Source organism: Microplitis demolitor, chromosome 2 (genome assembly GCF_026212275.2).
Source record: "Microplitis demolitor isolate Queensland-Clemson2020A chromosome 2, iyMicDemo2.1a, whole genome shotgun sequence".
Classification (NCBI taxonomy): Eukaryota; Metazoa; Arthropoda; class Insecta; order Hymenoptera; family Braconidae; genus Microplitis; species Microplitis demolitor.
This window is the reverse complement of record NC_068546.1, coordinates 22,515,495-22,537,315: the sequence shown is the minus strand read 5'-3', so window position 1 is coordinate 22,537,315 and position 21,821 is coordinate 22,515,495. Positions and strand designations below refer to the sequence as shown.

At 28.3% G+C, this 21,821-nt stretch overlaps 2 protein-coding genes and 1 long non-coding RNA gene across 4 annotated transcripts in view; 1 reads left to right on the top strand and 2 right to left on the bottom strand.

Annotated features, from left to right (window-relative positions):
• LOC103579774 (uncharacterized) overlaps positions 1–17,176 on the top strand; it is a 30,644-nt gene extending 13,468 nt beyond the window's left edge. Inside the window, exons 1-4 of one of the 2 annotated variants that reach the window (XM_008561292.1) lie at positions 2,975–3,037; positions 15,179–15,358; positions 16,378–16,729; positions 16,800–17,176. In XM_008561292.1, the coding sequence (XP_008559514.1) occupies positions 2,984–3,037; positions 15,179–15,358; positions 16,378–16,710 (567 nt within the window). In that variant the 5' untranslated portion in view covers positions 2,975–2,983 and the 3' untranslated portion in view covers positions 16,711–16,729; positions 16,800–17,176. Of the gene's footprint in view, positions 1–2,974; positions 3,038–15,178; positions 15,359–16,377; positions 16,730–16,799 lie in introns of those variants that run through there. The other variant, XM_008561291.1, reaches the window with a different exon arrangement.
• On the bottom strand, positions 2,769–3,598 carry LOC128667294 (putative gustatory receptor 28b). The gene is made up of 4 exons (XM_053736859.1): positions 3,516–3,598; positions 3,376–3,447; positions 2,932–3,021; positions 2,769–2,856 (listed from the first exon to the last, which is right to left on the bottom strand). The coding sequence occupies exons 1-4, from the start codon at positions 3,552–3,554 to the stop codon at positions 2,788–2,790; spliced, it is 270 nt and encodes an 89-aa protein (XP_053592834.1). The 5' UTR covers positions 3,555–3,598; the 3' UTR covers positions 2,769–2,787.
• LOC103579773 (putative gustatory receptor 28b) lies at positions 6,396–9,727 on the bottom strand. Its single transcript, XR_549557.2, has 5 exons — positions 8,655–9,727; positions 8,512–8,583; positions 8,344–8,433; positions 7,966–8,274; positions 6,396–6,450 (listed from the first exon to the last, which is right to left on the bottom strand). It is a non-coding gene; the product is annotated as a putative gustatory receptor 28b (long non-coding RNA).
• Positions 17,177–21,821: the final 4,645 nt, after the last annotated feature.

Below are 21,821 nucleotides of genomic sequence, written 5' to 3'. Positions count from 1 at the left end.
TTGCGGTGTCAATATTGCTACTAAAGAATAACACGATAATGCTGTTCGTTTCTATATCTGGATTTTATTTTTTTCCGTGATTGTTGCATATTTTTTCCATGTGACACTAGTATATTGATAGTTTGAGTAAAGTTGTCTAGAATATGCATGCGAGGTCAAAACGGACATATTTTTCTGTTTTATTCCGTTACCAATAATATAATGAGTTCCGTTGATATAAATATAATTACGGTTATTAATTATTTATAATAAAATTAGTCGATAAATATTTATAAATGATGAAAATAATAACGCTCATGCATAAAAATACCATTAAATATTCAAATGTAATAATTAATATGAATACTAAATTAATGTCTTTTATATTACTATCAAAAATAGTATTTCCAAAAATGACAAACCAGATAATAACCTTTATTGAAAGAAGCGATTTGAAACGACTTTTAATATTTAATGCGATTCAAAAATATTCAAAGTATTCAAATCTTTTTCTAATTGTTTTAAATCGCTTCTTCTAATAAGGGTACAAAAATAAACTTTTTCAAAAATTTTTTATGTTTTTTTTGATAATAAAGAATTTTTTTTATGAAGATCGTAGGCATGACAATTTCAAAAATGGTCACAATATCCAACTGAATGAAACCTGTTTGAATGTCATCGATTTGAAAATTGATCAATATGGCGCTAATCAAAATATGTGTGTGCGAAGGTTATACAAATATGTTTTACTGACATACTCACCTTTCATTGTTTTTCATGATAAATATCATGATCGATTTCCGAAAATTTGAAACTGATTAAATAACAGACTAGACACTCAGTCATTTATTAAACAAAAATACAACTATTTATATCTTTCTCGGTAATAAAATAGTTATTTTGATTATCAGTTACTTAACATACCGTTGCATACATTAAGTCAAATTTTTTTTCACAACAAACTGACAAAGATTTTCGTACTGATTAAATCACTTTAGCGAATGTTTATTAAATTTATTAATCAAGGAGTGGGCTGATGCGAAACTGTACCGCAATAACCACATAAGTTGCAATGGTACCATTGATCTATAAAAAAATATCAGTTAGAAAGTTATTGTTATTAAAAAAAATCGGAATAAAAGTTAAATTTTCTTACTATTGCCAGAAGGGTGCGATCCAGTGGTTTGATATCACAAGCGGTGAATTCAACAGTCAGATGCCAGTGGTCACTTGAAAACTCAGTCAACTACAACCGGAAAAATGAATTGTATGAAAAAATTTGAATTATTAATTTTTAATGTCGTTAGAATGTAAAATTTAATTACTTTTTGTTGTATTCCCTCATCCATTGCATATCGATCCAGAAGCAAATTTATGATCATGGCCGTCTTTTTATTCTGGAAACAGTGGCAATACAAAATAAATAAATTTTTATGATTAAATTATTGTCTTATACCTGTTTTATTATTTTAGAGACATTCGTAGCCAATGCCGTAAATAAAAAATTGTACCATATTGATAGTAGTCCACACAGATATATTATATTGTCAGTCTCTCGTAAGTCAAGAAAGATCAAAATAATGTAATATAAATTATAAATAGTTTTAAAGGAAATAAGAATAATGTCAATCAACATCGGCATTCCATAGAAACTCACAATATCTTCACACATTTCACATAAATCAACGTACGCGCTCTTAATTCTGTCAATGTCATCTAGAACTGATGAACGCGATAGAGATATTTTACTTTCAGAAGTCCCCAGTTTTGAAAGTATCGAGTTTATAATTTTGAATCTTATTTTTATTATACTGAGTAACATTGCGTATTGTACTATTAAACCATTAACTATCAAATCCGGAAAACTTATCATCACATTCACAAACGCCTTGAAATACAATTGCCTCATTATTATTGTGCATCACATCATCACAATATAGATCGAAAATATTAAATAATTGATATTGTCATTTTCCATTTTGTAATCCGCACATTTATTCAATTTTTCATCCAGATTTTTGAACCGGTTGAAAACATTTATCAAGAGTTTTTGCCGAAAAATATATGTAAGTAGTATTACACTTGTACACATCATTGAAAATAATACTAAACTTACTGATATTACTTCTAATGTAAAATTAAAATCATTAGCATACTTTGAAAATATATTTCGTAAAAAATAAAATACTAATGCAATAATAAATGTAAATATTAAAATATTGTAACAAGATCCCCCGTATGAGAAATAAAATCTTGAACTTTTATTTTCAGTTTTTGGATTCACCCGTAATTTAGTGTCCATTTTCCACGGTGATAATCCAAGTAATTTAAACCAAATGTGTAACATAAATGATAAATATTGATTACAAACGAAACCATATTTTTTAAAATTAAATTTAAGTAATTTTATACGTTTTAAAATTTTATTCATATTTTATTTTAAAAATATGTAGATAGTGTTTATTTTACTACGTCGCAATTGTTACTGATGGTTACAACGAGAGTAGATTCCAATTGAATACCTGGCTTTTACTTTGTTGCGTGATTATTTATTTCCATTTGCTTTATTAAGGTGATAATCTGACTAATGAGAGCTATGACGAGTAGAAAATTAAATCAATTAGTATATTGATAGTTATATATTTTTTCTTCCACTTATTGTAGAATATTTTATATTTCCTGTCTGCAGTCACACAATAAATTTAAATCAATAACACTCTTGCATAAATTATGTGGAAGAATTTGGGGTACTGAGGATTAGAAAACTTTTGCAAAGACATTAAAATACTTTGGTAAAATTTTATGTTGTTAATCAGAGGGTGAGCTGACACGGAATTGTACCGCAATTACTAAATATGTTGCAATTGTACCAGTAATCTGAAAAAAAATTTCAGTAATTTAAGAAAATATTTTTTTCAAATAATTTAATAAATAAAAAATAAATTTACTTACTATTGCTAGGAGGGTGCGATCCAGTGGTATGATATCACAAGCGGTGAAATCAATGGTCAGATGCCAGAGGTCATTTGAAAATTTTTCCAACTATCAGAAAATTTATGTATGTAAAAAAATTAAATATATTGGGTACTGGTGTATTAAAAATATTAAATTTGAATACGAGGAAAGTGGGAAAAATTAAACACCATTTTTTAACAAAAAAATTTTTTCTATGTAGAGAAAAATATGGGGTAAGTTGGTCAGTCCAAGTAGTACGGCTATTTTAGATTTTTTACCAAAAAACAAAAAAATTTCAGTCATCAAAATTTCGAAATGGTCGAACTACTTGGGCTGACTAACTCACCCCATATTTTTTCTACAGTTCGTAGGAATTTTTCTGTTCAAAAGTACAGTCTCATTTTACCCCACTGTCTCATTTCTCCCCCTCCCCCTCCTTACCTTTTTTCTAATTTTCTCATCGGCTGAAAATCGATCGACAAGTAAATTTATAATCCTAGCGGTTTTTTTAATCTGAAAAAAGTGTCAATGCTCAAGTAAATTTTACCCAAAAAAATCTTACTCAAATTATTATCACATACCTGTTTTCTTATTTCTGTAATAAAACTAGTCATTACCATGAATAAAAATATAATTCGTAATAAAGATATTCCATACTGATACATGATAGTGCCAGCTTTCTGTATGTGAATTAAAACTAAAATCGTGTTGTACAAGTTCAAAATACTTCTAACACACAGACTTATAATAATAATCAATATAGGCAACCCATAAAAATCTCCAATATCTTCACACATTCCACATAATTCCACATACGCCCTTTTAATCACGACAATGTCATCAATAACTGACTCACGTGATAGCGATATTTTGCTTTCAGAAGTTCCTAATTTCAAAAGTGACAGATTTATGCTTTTAAATCTGGTTCTTATCATGTTCAGTAAAAACGAGTATTGTATTATCACCCAACTACCGATAAAATATGGAAAACCTACAGTTAATACTAACATGAATGATTTATAATGAATTTGTCTCGTTATGATTGAGCAAAAAATCAAAACGGAATTGAAAGCAAAGATTAAATAATTGTTATTATTAATTTCTAGTTGGTAATCTGCACATTTACTTAATTGCTGATCAACATTTTTAGATCGCTTGTTAACACTTATTAACAATTTTTGCCGAAAAATGTAGATTAATAAAACTAAGCTTGTACACATGATCGTAATAAACGAAAGTTTTATCGATATCAAGTCGAACGATGGATTCAAATCGATTTCAGTTAATGAAATATTTAATACAACTAAAATATCAAATAAAATATAGACTATAAATATCAATATACTGTAAAAAGAACCAATGTATGAAAAATGACAATCAAAATTTCGATTTTCAGCTTCGCGGTTTCTGCGGAATATTCCGGAAGTTTCCATTGTCCATGGTGACAATCCAATCGTTTTGAAAAAAATGTATTGAAATAGTATGAAATATCGGTAGTACACTGAATCATATTGACTATTTAATTTTTTTTTTGACCTGCTCAAATTTATTCCTTCCATTATTATTATTATTATTTATATCGAACTCCATTAATGCGTCAGACCCAAGTGTTTACTTCGCAGTGTCGCGATAACTACTGATGAGTAGCATGTTGTTCGTTTCTATATCTAGATTTTTTTTTGTAATCATTGCATATATTTTGCTGTGTGACAATTGTTTGTTGATATTTACAGTAGAGTACTCTATTGTAGGAGCAACATGCAAGGCCAGGAAATAATCAATTTTTATGTTTTCTTGATAAATCCCGAATAATATGGTCTACAAATAGAATATTGTAGGTTTTAAATTCAAATTTTGAATTTTAATGATCATTTGGAAACTTTGGAAATAACCGATGACAATTTTTCAAAATCACACAACAAAAGACTGGTAATTTTTTTTAAAAATTATTTTATTAATCAGATTGTGTATTAAGAGCAAATTGCACGCCAATAACGAGATATGTTGCCAAAGTACCGGTAATCTAAAAAAAAAGAACAGAAATTAGAAGAAATTTTTCAAAAAATTATGAAATAGGAAATAAAAATATAAAATTTCTTACGATTGCTAGAAGTGTACGATCTAGGGGGATAATATCGCAAGCAGTTAATTCAATTTTTAAATGCCAGAGATCACTTGAAAATTTCGATAACTGAAATTTAAAAATTATCTATTATTATTTTTAATAAATATATAAATAATTTATATAAATTTTATTTACTTTAGTTATTATTTTCTCATCCATTGAATGCTGATCCGTCAGCAAATTTATAGTTTTTCCCAGTTTTTTATTCTGAAATCGATGCCAAATTTAAATAAATAACTTAATAATTCGTTAGGTGAATTCTAAAAAGTGACCTACAAATTATTCAAATTTCCCGCTAATAAAATTTCAAATTCATAAAGATTAATAATATATTGATTTTATGGTGAGCTAGCAAAATAAAGTTTAATCTTATTGACCCTTACATCAGGTGCCATTTTGACCCCAGACCATTTTCAAATATTTTTTTTTTACTTCTCGATAAAACTAATATATGATCAAGGTTAAGGGTTCTCTGTAAAAGTAAGAAATATTTTACAGAAGTTATTGAAGATAAATTTTGAAAACCCCCGGTCGTTCTATGCTAGGGTCAAAATGTTACCATACTCACACGAAATTTCACAGGGGTGTCATTTTTAAATAAAATTGCTTTACCTGTTTCATGAGTCTGGTAGCACTGGTCGTTAACGTAGTAAATAGTAAAGTAGCCCAGATCAATCGAATTCCGTCCACATGCCACACCATGTTTATAGTGGGAACATTGAAAAATGACAATATTATAAAGTACACAGTAGAAATGGTCCTTACAGCAAAACAAAAAATGGCAATTAAAATGGGTATTCCATAAAAGTCAGCAGTATCTTGACACATATCTCTCAACTCCATGAAAGCGAATTTCAGATTGTCAACGTCATTGATAACTGATTCACGTGAAAGTACTTTCAGTGTCACAGAAGATATGTGTGTTTGAGTATCATTAGATCTTAATGTAACCAATTTCGAAATAGTTGAATTTATACTTTTGAACCTCTTGTCAATTCTATTGAGCAGCATTGTATATTGTATTATTACTGCACCACTAATAACGGCTGGTAAATTTTCAAAAAAGACGCTTAATGACGGAGAGTAAAATAGATCCATTGTTATTATTAGGCAAATAGATGTAAACAAATTAACGGCAAATATTAAGTCATTGGTGTAGTCCTTATCGATTTCATAGTCTGCGCACTTATTCAGCACTTCGTCGACAATTTCGAATCTGTTGTTAACACTTATTAACAGTTTTTGACGAAATACATAAATAAGGAGAGTAAAATTTGTACAGAATAGTGTGAAATATAAAAATTCTACTACTGTTGATACCAATAATGAGTTGTAAAGAGTCCATCCTATTAGTTTGCCAAATAGTCTATAAAGACTTAATAGAGAAAGAGCTAAAAATAATAAAATATTATAAAATGATCCAATGTATGAAAAATTCCAGTGGAAATTTCGATTTCCAGCTTTGCGGGTTCTGTTGAATATTTCAGAAAAATCTATTTCCCATGGCGACAATCCGAATATTTTTAAAAAAATGTGTTGAACAAGTAGAAAAAATCTATAGTACACTGAATCGTCTTGACTATGATTAGAGTAATTTTTGGACTGACTAGAAATTTGTCTATCCATTATTCGATTTATGTTTACTCCGCTAATGTATCAGACCGAAGTGTTAACTTTGCGGTGTCACAATTGCTACTAAAGAATATTACGATAATGTTCGATTTAATATCTGGTTATTTTTTTCCGTGATTATTGATGCATATTTTCTTTTATATGACACTAATATGTGATATTTTTAGTAAAGCTGCCTATAAACTGAATGTGTCGTTAAAAAGGGATTTAATATTTATTATTTATACAGTCAACAATAATCTAACGATTATGAATTATTTAAATGATTTACGTTAAGGTAATCATAACATCTGATATTTGCATAGTCGCAACACAATATTTAGATTTTACAATTGATGACAACATATAGGGGAGGCAGGGGCAAAACGGGGTATTTAAGGAAATACCAAGTTTTCGAGGACTCAAATATATTAAATTTTTTTTTTTTTTTAATGATATTCAAAGTAAATAGAAAAAATTTTCAGTTACCGTTAAAAAAAAAAATTTTTTATTTTTGCGGGAAAAATGGGGTACTCCCTAAAAAAAAAATAAAAAAAAAAATTTTAAATGAAAAAAAATTATATTTCACATGATTATTGGATTCAAAAGAAGAAAAAAAATTTTTAATAGTTTTTGTCACAAAATTTACAAAAGTGATTTTGGAATGTTTACAAACCATTTAAAATATAAAATTTTTTTTTTTACCAAATTTTGGGGGTATCCCGTTTTGCCCCCTCTTCCCCTTCCGTTTCTATCAACTAATTGAATAATGACAATAAATTTTTAAATTACACTAATAATCTTAAATAGAATAAATAATTTTTGAGTTCGTCATTAAAAACAACCAAAATTAGTTTGATATAAAAAAAAAAAAAAAAAAAACTAAAAACTATCAGATGTAGTGTTCATACATTGATTCGAATCAAAATGTATGCTCTCACTTATTCAAATATTGCGGACGATATAACTATCAAAGTTATCACCATGAAGTTTTCACACGGCATTCAATTAATTAGCAATTAGTTTCTGTATGTACTTTTGATAAAACGTAACGTCATTGTTAATAACAATAATTTATTTACCGTCATATTTATTCAAATACGGCTGATGTGCATCTTTAAAAGTATTCACGATAACAGACAACTGACTACTGACACCTGTTTGAATAAAATCAATTTGAAAAAAATTTTTTCGTGTCGCGTGAGAGTTTACTGTCTATATCTCACTTTATTGTTCATATATATATGAGTGAGATGTTCTATAGTCATACAATTATTTAATACTAATAAACTTACTTTTAATTGCTTTCATATATCTCATAAATAGATTTCCAATAATTGTGACAGTTAAGAGACGTCAATTTTCCTTTTAAATAATAGACTGGATTACCAAATTATTTATTAACCAGCAGTACAATTATCGTTTTTTTCGGTCACAATAATTTTTAAAAATGTAATCACGCATGTGAGCAAATTTTAAAATTCAAATAAATATGAATTCGCACACTCATTGAACACCTTGTAAACCTTCTAATTATTAACGAAAAATGCGCTGACGCGGAACTGGACTGCAATGACCAAGTAGGTTGCAATGGTTCCAGAAATCTGGAAAAAAATTTTATTAAAATATTGAATATTAATTAATTTTTAGTTTAGAAAATCTAATCATCTTACCACTACTAGAAGAGTTCGATCGAGAGGAATGATGTCATAGGCGGTAAATTCGACGGTCAGATGCCAGAGATCGTCAGAAAATTTGATCAACTGTTACAAAAAAATTAATCGTGTTACAATATTTGAATAATTATTCATAGGTATCATCGAAACATATAAATTAATTACTTTTTTTTTAATGATGACATCCGCTGCATATCGATCGATAAGTAAATTAATAATCCTAGCGGTTTTTTTATTCTGAAAATAATGACAATGTTCAAGTAAATTTTATCCAATAAAATCTGGGCGAAATTATTATTATCTCATACCTGTTTTATTATTTTTGTGACATTAGTCGTTAATACAGTGAATAAGAAAATATTCCGTAGTAAAAATAATAGGTACTGATACATTCTAAGATCGACTTCTTGTACTTGAATTAAGATCAAAATGATGTAGTATAAGTTGAATATATTCTTTACAGAAAAAATAATTACGACAATCAACATAGGTATTCCATAAAAACTTGCGGTATCGTCACTCATTTCACATAATTCGACGTACGCGCATTTAATACTGCCAATGTCATCAAGAACTGTCGCACGCGATAGCGATATTTTGCTTTCAGAAGTTCCCAGTTTAAAAAGTGTTGAATTAATACTTTTGAATCGTGTTTTTATCATATTTAGTGACATTGCATACTGTACTATCACAAAACTGCTGATAAAAAATGATAAACTCGTGAGAAATACTTTTTTCAATGACATGTAATACATTTCCCTCATCATTATTAGGCAACACCCCAACACAAAATTAATTGTCAATATCAAATAATTGGTATAATCATTTTCTACTTTAAAGTCCGCACACTTATTCAATTTTTTGTCCAGATTTTTGAAGCGGTTGAGAACATTTATCAGCAGTTTCTGCCGAAAAACGTAAATAAGTGGTATTACACTTGCACACAGTAATAAAACGAATGAAATTTTTAGTGTCACTGTGTCTATTGTCACACGGGTTTCGATTTCAGGCGGTAATATATCGTATATTATATAAATATCCAATGAAACAATAACTGAAACTAATAAAATATTATAACACGATCCTATGTATGAAAAAGTTGATTTTAAATTTTTATTTTCGACTTTTTGAATTTTATTAAATAATCCGGTCTCCATTTTCCACGGCAATAATCCTATTATTTTGAACCAAATGTATAACATAAATGTCAAATAACGGTAACACACTGAATTATATCTTTTGAAATTAAATTCTTCCTTCAACTTGTCAAATTTTATTCGTCCCATTATTTTGTTCATATTTTATTGGAAAAATATAATAAACCGTGTTTATTTTGCAGTGTCGCAATTATGACTGATGGATACCGCGAGAATGTTTTCCAATTTAGTACCTGGCTTTTAGTTTATCGCGTGATAATTGCCGCCTTTTTTTTCATTTGCAATACTATCGACATTCTGTTTAAAAGCTGCGGTCAAGGCTGGAAAAGAACACATTTTCCAATTTCTTTTTTACTACATTTTATACTATCGTTAATGACAAGTTAGATTTTTTAAAATCAATAACAAGCACAAATACCGAATAATAAGGAGTTTTTTGAATTGTAATTCATATAATTATTATTATTATTATTATTAATGAAATAAAAAATATTACTAATCAAAAATTATAATAATTTTACTTTCTGTTGCCAATCATTAACTATAGCTGCTTGACTTTTTCAAATATGTATTTTCTGTAGATGTATGGTTACCATAACACGAAACAATTAAAGATTTGTATCACAATTGTTCAAATTTATCGATTTTGAAAATTTTTCTTCCCCTGTATCGCGTGATTATTGTTCATGTTTTGCTCACTTTATACTGAATCAATATATATACTGTATTCATACAATAAATTATACCCGTATTTCTACTATCTATTGTTTCTATTAATTCTATATATATATTATAAATAAAAATGCATAGCATAAACCCGAAAAAAATTTTTTCAAAACTATAAATAGACTAAATGCTGTCGATTTTGTGAATAGCCAACTTTTTTGAAAATCACTCTTGTAAATTTTTATTCAATTAATCTGACCGTGCATTAAGAGCAAATTGTACACCGATAACGAGATAAGTTGCGATTGTACCGGTGATCTAAAATAAACACATTAATTAGAAAAAATTTTTTGAAATAATTATGGAATAGGAAATGACAATAATAAATTTAACTTACGATTCCTAGAAGAGTACAGTCTAAAGGTATAATATCGCAAGCGGTTAATTCAAATTTCAAATACCAGAGATCGTTCGAAAATTTTGATAACTAAAATTAAAAAATGATTTATTATAGACATAAATTAATGATATTATTAAAGTAGAAATTTTATTTACTTTAGTTTTTATTTTTTCATCCATGGAATGCTGATCCGTCAGCAAATTTAACGTTTTCCCCAGTTTTTTATTCTGAAAGCGAACACAATTCTCAAATTTAAAAAGAGTTCATTTGATAAATCGTTATCTGAATTCTCGAGGGTCATGATCAAAGGTAAGTGTCTTAATGAACTTTACCAATTTGAACTTTTGTAAATTTGAACTTTGGTAAATTTGAACTTTGGTGATTTGAACTTACCTTTTTTCTCCGATTTTTTAAATTTGAACTTTTGAAAATTTGAACTTTGGTAAATTTGAACTTTGGTGATTTGAACTTACCTTTTTTCTCCGATTTTTTAAATTTGAACTTTTGAAAATTTGAATATTTTATATGTCCACGCACTCAAAACCTGAGAAAAAGGGTAAGTTCAAATTTACAAAAGTTTAAATTCACAAAAGTTCAAATTGCCAAAGTTTAATTTTTAAAGTTCAAAGTGTAAAAGTTCAAATTTTCTAAGTTCTTTAGGTATAGAACCATGATCAAAAATTTTAAATGAATTTTTTTTTCTAAAAACAAGTAGGAATTAAATTTTTTCTGTTAAATTTTCAAAACGTTAGTCGCGGCACTTCAGGACAGCTTGAGATTTATGTACAAAAGTTATGTCATAAATTTTCATACCTGTTTCATTATTTTAGTAACACTTGATGTTAACACAATAAATAGAAAAACAATCCATGCCATACGTATTCCATTTACTTGCCATATAATAATTATATTTTGTATTTTAAATAACGACAACATTATGAGGTAGACACTAAATATTGTTCTCACAGCGAAACAAATAATAGAAATTAAAATTGGTATGCCATAGAAATCAGAAATATTTTGGCTCATTTCGCACAGTTCAATGAAGGCATATTTGAGATTGTCGATATCATTAGAAATAAAATCACATGATACAACTTTTCGGGTGACAAATATTTTTTGCGGTTGAGTCGCATCACATCTAAAATTACCAAATTTAAAAAAAGTTAAATTTATACTTTTGAATCTTTTGTTGACCCTATTAAGAGTCATCGCGTACTGTATTATTACTCCGCCACTAATTACTGTCGGTAAATTTTCAAAAAAAACTCTCAATGCTGGGTAATATAACAGGTCCAAAATTATAATACCGAAAATTGTAGTTAGAAAATTTATGACAAATATAAAATCATTGGTGTGATTATTTTCAGATTCATAATATGCGCACTTGTTTAACACTCTGTCAATAATTTCGAATCGATTGTTAACACTTATTATTATTTTTTGCCTAATTATGTAGACAAGTGGTAGCAAACTTGCACACAGTGATGTCACGAATAAAAATTTGACTATCATTGATGACAATACTGTCGATCCAGGATAACTCTGATAAAAAAAATCATCAAGAAGACTATAAGTACTAAATAGTATTAAAACCAAAAGTACCAAAATATTGTAAAATGATCCGATTAATGAAGTATTGCACAAATTATATTTATAATTTTCAAGCCGATTTGAAATAATTGCTTTGAGATAATCGATTTTCCATGGGGATAACCCGAAGATTTTGAAAAATAAATACTGAATAAATGCACAGTATTTATGACACACTGAATGGTTTATGTTGTGATTCAATTTTCTGTTGAAATTATTCAAATTTGTCCGCTGCATTATATCATATATATATTATTTTATAACTAAAAAACGGTGTTGACGTTGTAGAATCGTAATTATAACTGGTGGATCTCACGGGAATGTATTTTCCAGTGCATACTCAATGTTTACTTTGTTGCTTTTTTTTTATTGCTTTATTATCCTGATGATCGCTAATCTGATTAATTGCAGATACGACTAGAAAATTCAATTAAGCTGATTAATCATCATAAATTTTTTATATACTTTAGAAAATGTGACTTACTGATTAATTTGAATACCGTATTTCAGTTTTCAAATAATTTATTGATCAGCGATAAAAAACATTATTCATTTTTTTATTAATTATTTGGAAGGCGCATTAATACGGAACTGTATAACGATTATAAAATATGATACTATTGTGCCGCCGAACTAAAAAAAAAATTGTGTATTAAAAAATTTTATTCGAAACGAATTGATGTTATTAAATATATTTAAAAAAAAATTAACTTACGATTGTCAAAAGGGAGCGATCTAGAGGTAAAATTTCGCAAGCGCTCAAGTGAATTTTCAAATCTGAGAGATCACTTGAAAATTTAGCCAACTGTAAATTAAAAAATAATATTAATGCTGATATTAATGAATATCCTGGGTAAAAATATTTTGCCGAAATCACCCCAAAACTGATGAATTTAATAAGAAAAGGTCGAAAACATGCTGAAACTATATAATTTTTTTAGTTAACAGACCAAAAATTGGCCAATAAATTGAATCCGCTTATTTCCAATCGAAAATTGTCGAACTCGAAAAAATTTCAAGCAACTCAATATTAGATAAAAAATTTTAAAGATTTCAACCATTTTTAGGCGTAGTCGGCTAAATTTCGGCCTTGAGTTCTCTATTGGACCTTTTTTTGGGCAATCAAAAATTTTATTATTTTTCCAGCTTAAAATTTTTTTACCAGGGTACAACAAAGTAATTTTTAAACAGAAAAAAAATTTTCTTACTTTTTTCTCAATTTTAGGATCCATGGAAAATTGATCCGTAAGTAAATTGACAATTTTCTTTGTTTTTTGAGCCTGGAAATAATAAAAAATTTTAAGCTGACATGCACGCACAAAATTATTTAAAATTATCGTCTACCTGTTTGAGTAGTGATGTCACACCAGAAGTTAACACCGTGAATAATAAAACATTACGGATCAAAAATGTTCCAAGTTGATACGATATGATGTTATTTTCTTTTCCGACTCCCATTAATTCCAAACTCAAAAAGTATAGAATAAATATGTTCAGAGTGCCATTGAAAAAAACGGAAATCAAAATCGGTAGACCATAGAAATTGTCAAAATCCTCACACACTTCACACAATTCGATGTAAGTCTTCTCAAGATTGTCAATGTCACTGAGAACTGATTCACTCGACGGTGAGATTTGAATCACAGATGGCGTTATTGTTTGATCAAAATTACTTTTAATGTTACCCAAATTTGAAATTTTCAAATTTATTATTTTAAACCGTTTATTTATCGTATTTATAATCATCGCGTATTGAACCATTACTGCACCGCCAATAGTAGTCGCTGAATTTCGGAGAATCACCATTGGCATTGATAAAGTAGAATACATCATCATTATTACTATTATAGCGCCCATCATTAAAAAATTAAGAGTAAATATTAAGCAATTTCTGTAGCCATTTTCCACAACACAATTCCCACATTTATTAAACTTTTTATCGACTTCATTCAATCGATTAAAAACACTTATTAAAAATTTTTGTCGGACAATATAAATAATTGGAATTGAACTTGTAAATAATATTGAAGTCATCCAAAATTTAACTGAAGTGATTTCCAATATTGAGCCAAGATTAGTATGAAGATATGATTCATCGACGTCGACAAATAAACAAAATAAAGAAATAAGGAAAAACAAAAAAATTGTGTAACATGAACCGACATATGAAATTTTGCACAAGTCATTTTTGTCACTTATATCGGGGTTTTTATAAAATATACCGTAATTATTGGCTGTCCATGGCGCCAATCCGAGTGTTTTATAAATAAAGTATTGAGTAATCATAAAGTAATGATAAAACACTGAAGTGAAAGTAAAATTTTCTTTTAAATTTATTAGTTTCATTTTTCATTTAAATTTTAGCAAAGAGTTTTGTAGAAATTAGTATAAAATAAGGTGTACTTTACAGTGTCACAACTCACAATTCCTACTGACAGATATTATGAGTGTACTTTAATTGAGTACTTGGCTTTTACGTTGCATGATTATGCATTTCCATTTACGTTATTGTGTTGATAATCTGATAAATTAGAATATGACTCGAGTAGAAAACTCAACGAATTAGCTGATCGATATATATATATAGAGGAAACCGGGGCACTGCGGCTACCTTAAGTCGATAATTTACGCCGGGGAATTTATTTTTATATTAAAACTCCAAATCGGAGTAAATGCGGATTTAAATAAATGACAAATTTTTTATTTACTCCATATTCGAAGTAATTTTTTTTTAAAACTTTAAAACTCCGAGCAATGAAGTAAATTTGAATTTTAATAAAATTCATAATCACTCCCGATTTTTTACGTGTGGAAATTTTTCAAAAAAAAATCTTTTCCGGAGCACGAAGAGCCGGGGTGTAAAAACTCATAAGAAAAAATTTTGAAAAAATCAGACTAATTTGTCCTCGTGTTATCTCATAGTCATAAGTAAAAATATAAAATTTTTAGAGGACATAAGTTTCAGCATAATAATAATATTGGGGAATCTTATTTATTTAAATCTGTATTTTTATAGAAAAAACATCGCACAGGACGTTACATCGCCGTAGGCGCATTTCTAATAGTCACGTTGCTTACTCTCCATCACGTGCTCCTGAGAGACGCTTCGAAAATAGCTGGAATATTCGTACCCACTATCATAATGGGTTGTTACATTCTATGGATTGCCTACTCAGCCCGCAGAGATAAGCTCAAGGTCTGTCATTTTCATTTTATTTTTTCATTCACAAAAAATTTATATACTTATGAGTAATCTTCTTTTTACGTGTTATGCATAAAAAATATAAAGATCAACACATATATATATATACATATATAAGATAAATATAGATGGTATATAGTTAAATTCTAGCTATAGGGGAATAAGGTGCCGAAATGTAAAAAGTTTCGTGTACCTAAGCCAGATTGAGATTTACCATGATAAAAAATGATTGTGAGAATGATAAAAAAAAGTCGGATAAGAGCTTTAACCTTCTGCCCTTTCGTACGTTAAATTTTGTCTCCGAGATATAATGGAACTTTTTCAATGTTGGTGTGGATATATTATACATATATATGTCTATATGCTCGACGTAGCACAAGTAATCACATCCAGAAGGTGATTTTACTAAATTACTCAAATACTCGTGAAAATCCTTAACAATCCTCGTATATATTTTTATCTCATATATAGTATTAATTTTTTTTTTATTTTAAATATTACATTTTAAATTTGATCACTAACAACACAGATTTTATCTCTTTTACGTGATAAATTTAAGTTATTAAAAGAATCACAACTTATTATATATATATATATATATATACATATATATATATTTTTTTTTTTTTAAATTTATGTCAGGATTTATTTAGTTTGAAAATAAAACTCAAATTCAAATATTTAAAAATTAGCGCGCAATCAAATTGGAAGAATTTTTTTAACGAGACAATTTTTTAGTTAAAAAAAAAAAATTAATAAATATATGGTAAAATAATTATATATTTAGATTTATTATTAAATAAGAGATGACGTATGTTATGTGAATACGTCAATGTATTGATATACATAGGATATATCTCTAGGGACATGTATATATATATATATATGTATGTATGAAAAGGGGATGAATGGAAGCGTGAAACAAACGGGTGCAAATGAAGAATTTGATTAGCGTTGAAGCGTACAAACATTACCTGTGTACAAATTGTAATCAGTTATTATTTTGGCGATAGGTACGGCGACGTCGTGTGGCTTTGGCGATGCAACTGACGGAAGTGATTAGTAACCAGCCACTGGCATCAGTATCAGCATCAGCAACACCCGGCAATACGAGCAGAGGTAAAGGAGGTGGTAGAACTCGAGCTGGAACTGGAACTGGAGCTAGAGCTGCTAAGGGAGAAGCAAGGGGTGGAGGAGAGACAAGAACACATCAAGTTGAACCAATGACATTCAAGCACAACATTGTCATGACGAGCGTAAATGAAAGGCCAGTGATATTGTCCAGAGGTGACAATACTCAAGATAATATTAATATAAATTCTGGAACAAATTTAGATAACACGTAAATTCAAATTAATATCAAAGGTTTATTTTATTTTTAATATTTTTAAAAAATAATTCGCGGTGTATTTTTATTTAATTCTTTGAGTTTCAGATTAATTATCGGCTTTTGTTTTATTAAAGTTTATTATAAAAGGCTAAACTAATGTAATTAGTTGAGTTTGGTTTCGTAATTGAGGATGAGGAGCCCGAGAGAAAAAGTTGAAGGAGGCAGAGCTGGAACTGGAGTTGGAGGTGAAGGTGAGGGTGGAGGAAGAATGAGGAGAGCAGACACTAAAGAGGCACGCCTAGTTGTTTGACTTTGTCCACCGCTAATCAGTTTGGCCTTGTATGCTTTACTTACTCGATGCAGTTTACAACCGACAACCACCAGCGGCCGACCACCGAGGGACATTTTCTACCTCTGCCTTCTACCTCTAGATATAACATATATATATATGTCTATACCTTTGTACATTCAGCAAAAGCAAGACTAAGTTTCGTCGAAGACTCGGATATTAATATTGTACTGAATTTTATGTAACTCGTTTTCATTTATGAAACTTGAATTTCAATTAAATTATTTTTATTTATTTATTACTTTCAAAATTTATAATTACTATGACTATTCATTGAAAAAATATCGCGAGTTCACAAATAAAATCAATCATGTGCCATTTTAAAGTAATTAATTACTAATTACTAAGAGCATGAAATTTGAATTTAAATTTCCCGCTCAAATTCAAATGTTATAAATTTGAAAAAAGTTTGAATAGAAGAAAAAAGAAGATCGAGGTTTTTATACTTGGAGCTGAATAAAAATCCATTTAAATGTGACACTGACAAGTCTTTGAGTTTTTTATAAAAAAAAAAGTAATGAAAGGTTAACAACAAAAAAAAAATTTTCTTGAAAAGTCATGGCATGGCCGAGTGTATCAGATGGATAATCCAAGGACTCGAGAATACAATCGGAAGGATTTTAAGCTTTTTGCCTCATCGCCGACATTCAAAGTAAATCCTCATCTTTTATTCGTTAGCAACCTATTCATTGACATAAATATTTAAGACGTTTTTGCTCTATAATTAAAACTTTTTTTTTAAACTTCAAAATCGTTTATTCCTCAATCGAAAAAAATTTTTCATTTTTCATTTGAAAAAATTTATTATTTACTAACTTCAAATTTTTGAATTTGCCATGACCCAATTAGCCCCACATTCATTTTACACTTGTACAGTTTAAAAAAAAAAATTTGACTTGTTATTCCCCCCCCCCTCCTCAAAAAAAAAAAAAATAAAAATATTTTTAATTGAAAATTTTATTTTTCTCTGTGGTACATAAATGGTTTTAAATTGAAGTTTATTTATAATTGATGAAAATAAATAAATTTCTAGACGAGTAGTACGATTTTCTCAAGTAATATCATACGCCAGCGTACCGAGTTATTATTACCGGGCATCTTCCAATGAGCATTGTCTCAAGAGCTCGAACAAAATAATAATAAATAAAAAAGAGAAGATGAAAAACAAACGGAGCAAGAAAACCTGCAGATAATCGTCAGATCGCGTTGGCAATAAGCTCACAAAAAAATTATCTCGAGTCTAAGAGTTTTTTATTATTGGCTTTCTTACTCTCATTTTTTTTTTAATATCACAACTTCTTACTTATTCCACAGAGCGAAAAGGAAAAAAAATTATAATAGCATACTATTATTATTTATTATCATTTTTTTTTTACTCTTCACTTGGCTAATATACTCTTTTCACTCATCGAAAATTTTAATTGCTGTATTTAAAATAATTATGTGACTGAAATAGTTTGTCGTGCTCATAACAGTTTGAATATTTTAAAAGTTATAAATGGACAATGTATGAAACAAGAATGAAAATGTACTTGAGCATATAAATTGTTTGTCTATTTAATGTACCGTTAACTCATAGAATTTTCGCAGCATTAAGCACATTTTTTTATATTAAATTTATCTCTATCCTATGGAAATTTTGCTGAATTTTTAATCCGTCGTTAAAAAAGACGATATTTAAAAAATTCAAATTATTGTTTCCCGCTAATTTTTGAAAATCGAGTTTCCATAAAATATCATCGTTTTGAGGCCTAAGGAAGCTAATTTCACGTGTGTGCGTGTGTGTAAACTCACTATGAATCAAAAAAAAAAAAAAAAAAAAAAAAAACAATTTTTTTCATACCATAAGACCGTGGTCTAAATTTTCTACAGAATTTCTTAGATGATGATCCTGACCAAAACTATGACATCGTTTGGATACATGGAAGCCTCGGGGGTATCAGACAAGTCTTCTAGAAAACCACTAACCTATAGAAGAGTAGAAAAATAAATTTTTTCTATGGCAACATGAAATTTTTTTTAATTTTTTAAAATGGAAGTAAAAAAAAACGAGCCGCTAATTCAAATTCTTAGCAATTCCGTTTTTCCTGTCTCTCCTCTACACTGTAAAAAATTTCTATTAAATTTTACTATGGGTGCATTGTAACCCCGGACCATAAGGAAACTGGTACAAAATTTACAAGTGTCCCATAGTAAACGTATGCGCATAGGTCCCAATCGTGTCATCTGCGCATACCATTTACTATGGGACACTTGTAAATTTTGTAGCAGTTTTCTTATGGTCCGGTGTTACAATGCACCCATAGTAAAATTTAATGGGAATTTTTCACAGTGTAGTAAACGTATGCGCATAGGTCCCAATCGTGTCATCTGCGCATACCATTTACTATGGGACACTTGTAAATTTTGTAGCAGTTTTCTTATGGTCCGGTGTTACAATACACCCATAGTAAAATTTAATGGGAATTTTTCACAGTGTAGTAAACGTATGCGCATAGGTCCCAATCGTGTCATCTGCGCATACCATTTACTATGGGACACTTGTAAATTTTGTAGCAGTTTTCTTATGGTCCGGTGTTACAATGCACCCATAGTAAAATTTAATGGGAATTTTTCACAGTGTAGTAAACGTATGCGCATAGATCCCAATCGTGTCATCTGCGCATACCATTTACTATGGGACAATTGTAAATTTTGTACCAGTTTTCTTATGGTCCGGGGTTACAATGCACCCATAGTAAAATTTAATGGGAATTTTTCACACTGTATATTTATATATGTATATGAATATACACATATATTAGGTTAATGGCATCGGGTTGTTTTGGGGTTAATAAACAGAGTATGCTGTATTAAATAATATGGTGGCCGACAGGCGGTTGAAGTGCATCAAGAAAGTGCTTTGGCTTTATCGCAAGGGCTCAAGATAATGTTCCATGTTGTATACAGAAAAGGGTCAATGACTTCCGGTTAAATTTAACGTTTGTATTCGCGCAACTGTTGCATGCTTGTTTAGTTCACAGGAATTGATATTCAAGTCTAATGAGTATTCAAATATAATAATTCATTTTTTTACTCACTCAAATTATATCAATTTTTATGACATTAAAAAATCATCATTCATTTCTGATGTTAATTAACAGTTACCGGGTTTGTATTTCTTTGGTAAAAATTTTTTTTCATAAAAAAAAAAATATTGATATTTGAAATGTCAAAGTAAGTGCAATCTACGTGCTTTTAGTTTAGATTGAAAGCTTTTAAATGTATTAAAGGTTATATTTTTTTTGTTTAGGTGGAAAAAATGTAAATAACAGGGAATTTTTTTTTTTTTATATAAATTATTCAGGTTTTTTAGTGGCGTAATGGAACACTTGTAAGATCTGAGACGTATTTTCTATACGTAAGAAAATAAGCTGTCATGAAATATTCGACGGTAAAATATTTCCGCGGATCGCAATTCATAAAATTTTCTTCCTCAGAGAAAACGTCGATGAAAAAAATTTTATTTTTAATCTCTTCATAATTATTTATTGTAAATAAAAATGAGTTAAAAAATCTCAAAGGATAAAATTTTTTAATAGAAAACTTAAATAAATTTATTTAAATCCACATAAATTTTTAAGAACTGCTCCATTTTCTGTCAAAATTTATTCGGTGAAAATTTTAAATTTTTTACTGAAAATAATTTCTTGACATCAATTTGTGATGTCAACATTGAAATTCATGTAATAAATTAATAATTATCAATTACCGTTCGCTGAAATAAATAAATATGAGCTATAAAATTTAATAAATATTCTATAAACTGACTTTGTAATTTCTCTACCACCACATTCTTCTCTTTACTATTAATATATATTTTAAAAATCTTCAAAGTGCTCATATCAACGGTGAAAAATTAATTACTCTATCGATTTTATCATATCACCCGCGGCGTTTTATCCCTCGATTAACAAAACAAAATTAATTCACTAATTATAAAAACATCCTCAGCTCCACAAACATCAACATTCCAAAACCCCGAGTTTTTTCTTTTACTTCTTTTTATCTTCATCCATTAATTAATTTTCAGGTTAATTTCAACATTAGTTACAACATTTTAAATATTCATATTTTTTTTTTTAATTCATTATGTCAGAGATTCAAAAAATAAGATACCAAAGTCTATTTATATATATTTCAGATAAAAAAAATATTTAATGTAAATTTTTAATAACCATAAATTTATATGAAGTAGAAAAAAACAAAAACCCTCTTTTTTTTTATAATTACGTGATTAAACTCTTGATGTTGAAGTTGAAGTCAGTTTCAATCCAACATTGAAGATAAATCTCTTTGAATCAACATCAAATTTATATTTTTTTTTTTCTTATAAATTTTTTAATTGCTGTCTTATTTATTTAACATTATTATATATTTATTTTAATTATCTTTGTATCAAAATATAAATTTATATCATTTAATCCAAAAAATATTTTCAAAATTATAAGAAATTATTATTTGTACAAAAAGTTTATAAATAAATATAGAAATATATATACATATAGGGAGGGGGGGGGGGTCGGCCCCCAAAACTTTAAGAGTCCTTTTTGCCTCCCTTCTATATATATTTTTTTAATTATTTTAAACTCATTTAAAATTTTTGATCCCTGACATTTTTTTACTTGTAAATAAAACGTCATACTATTTTATTTATACTCGTATGTAAATGTAAATATTTGTTAATTAAATATTGTTAGGGGATTAAATAAAAAATAAAAATGTAATATTGAATTTTA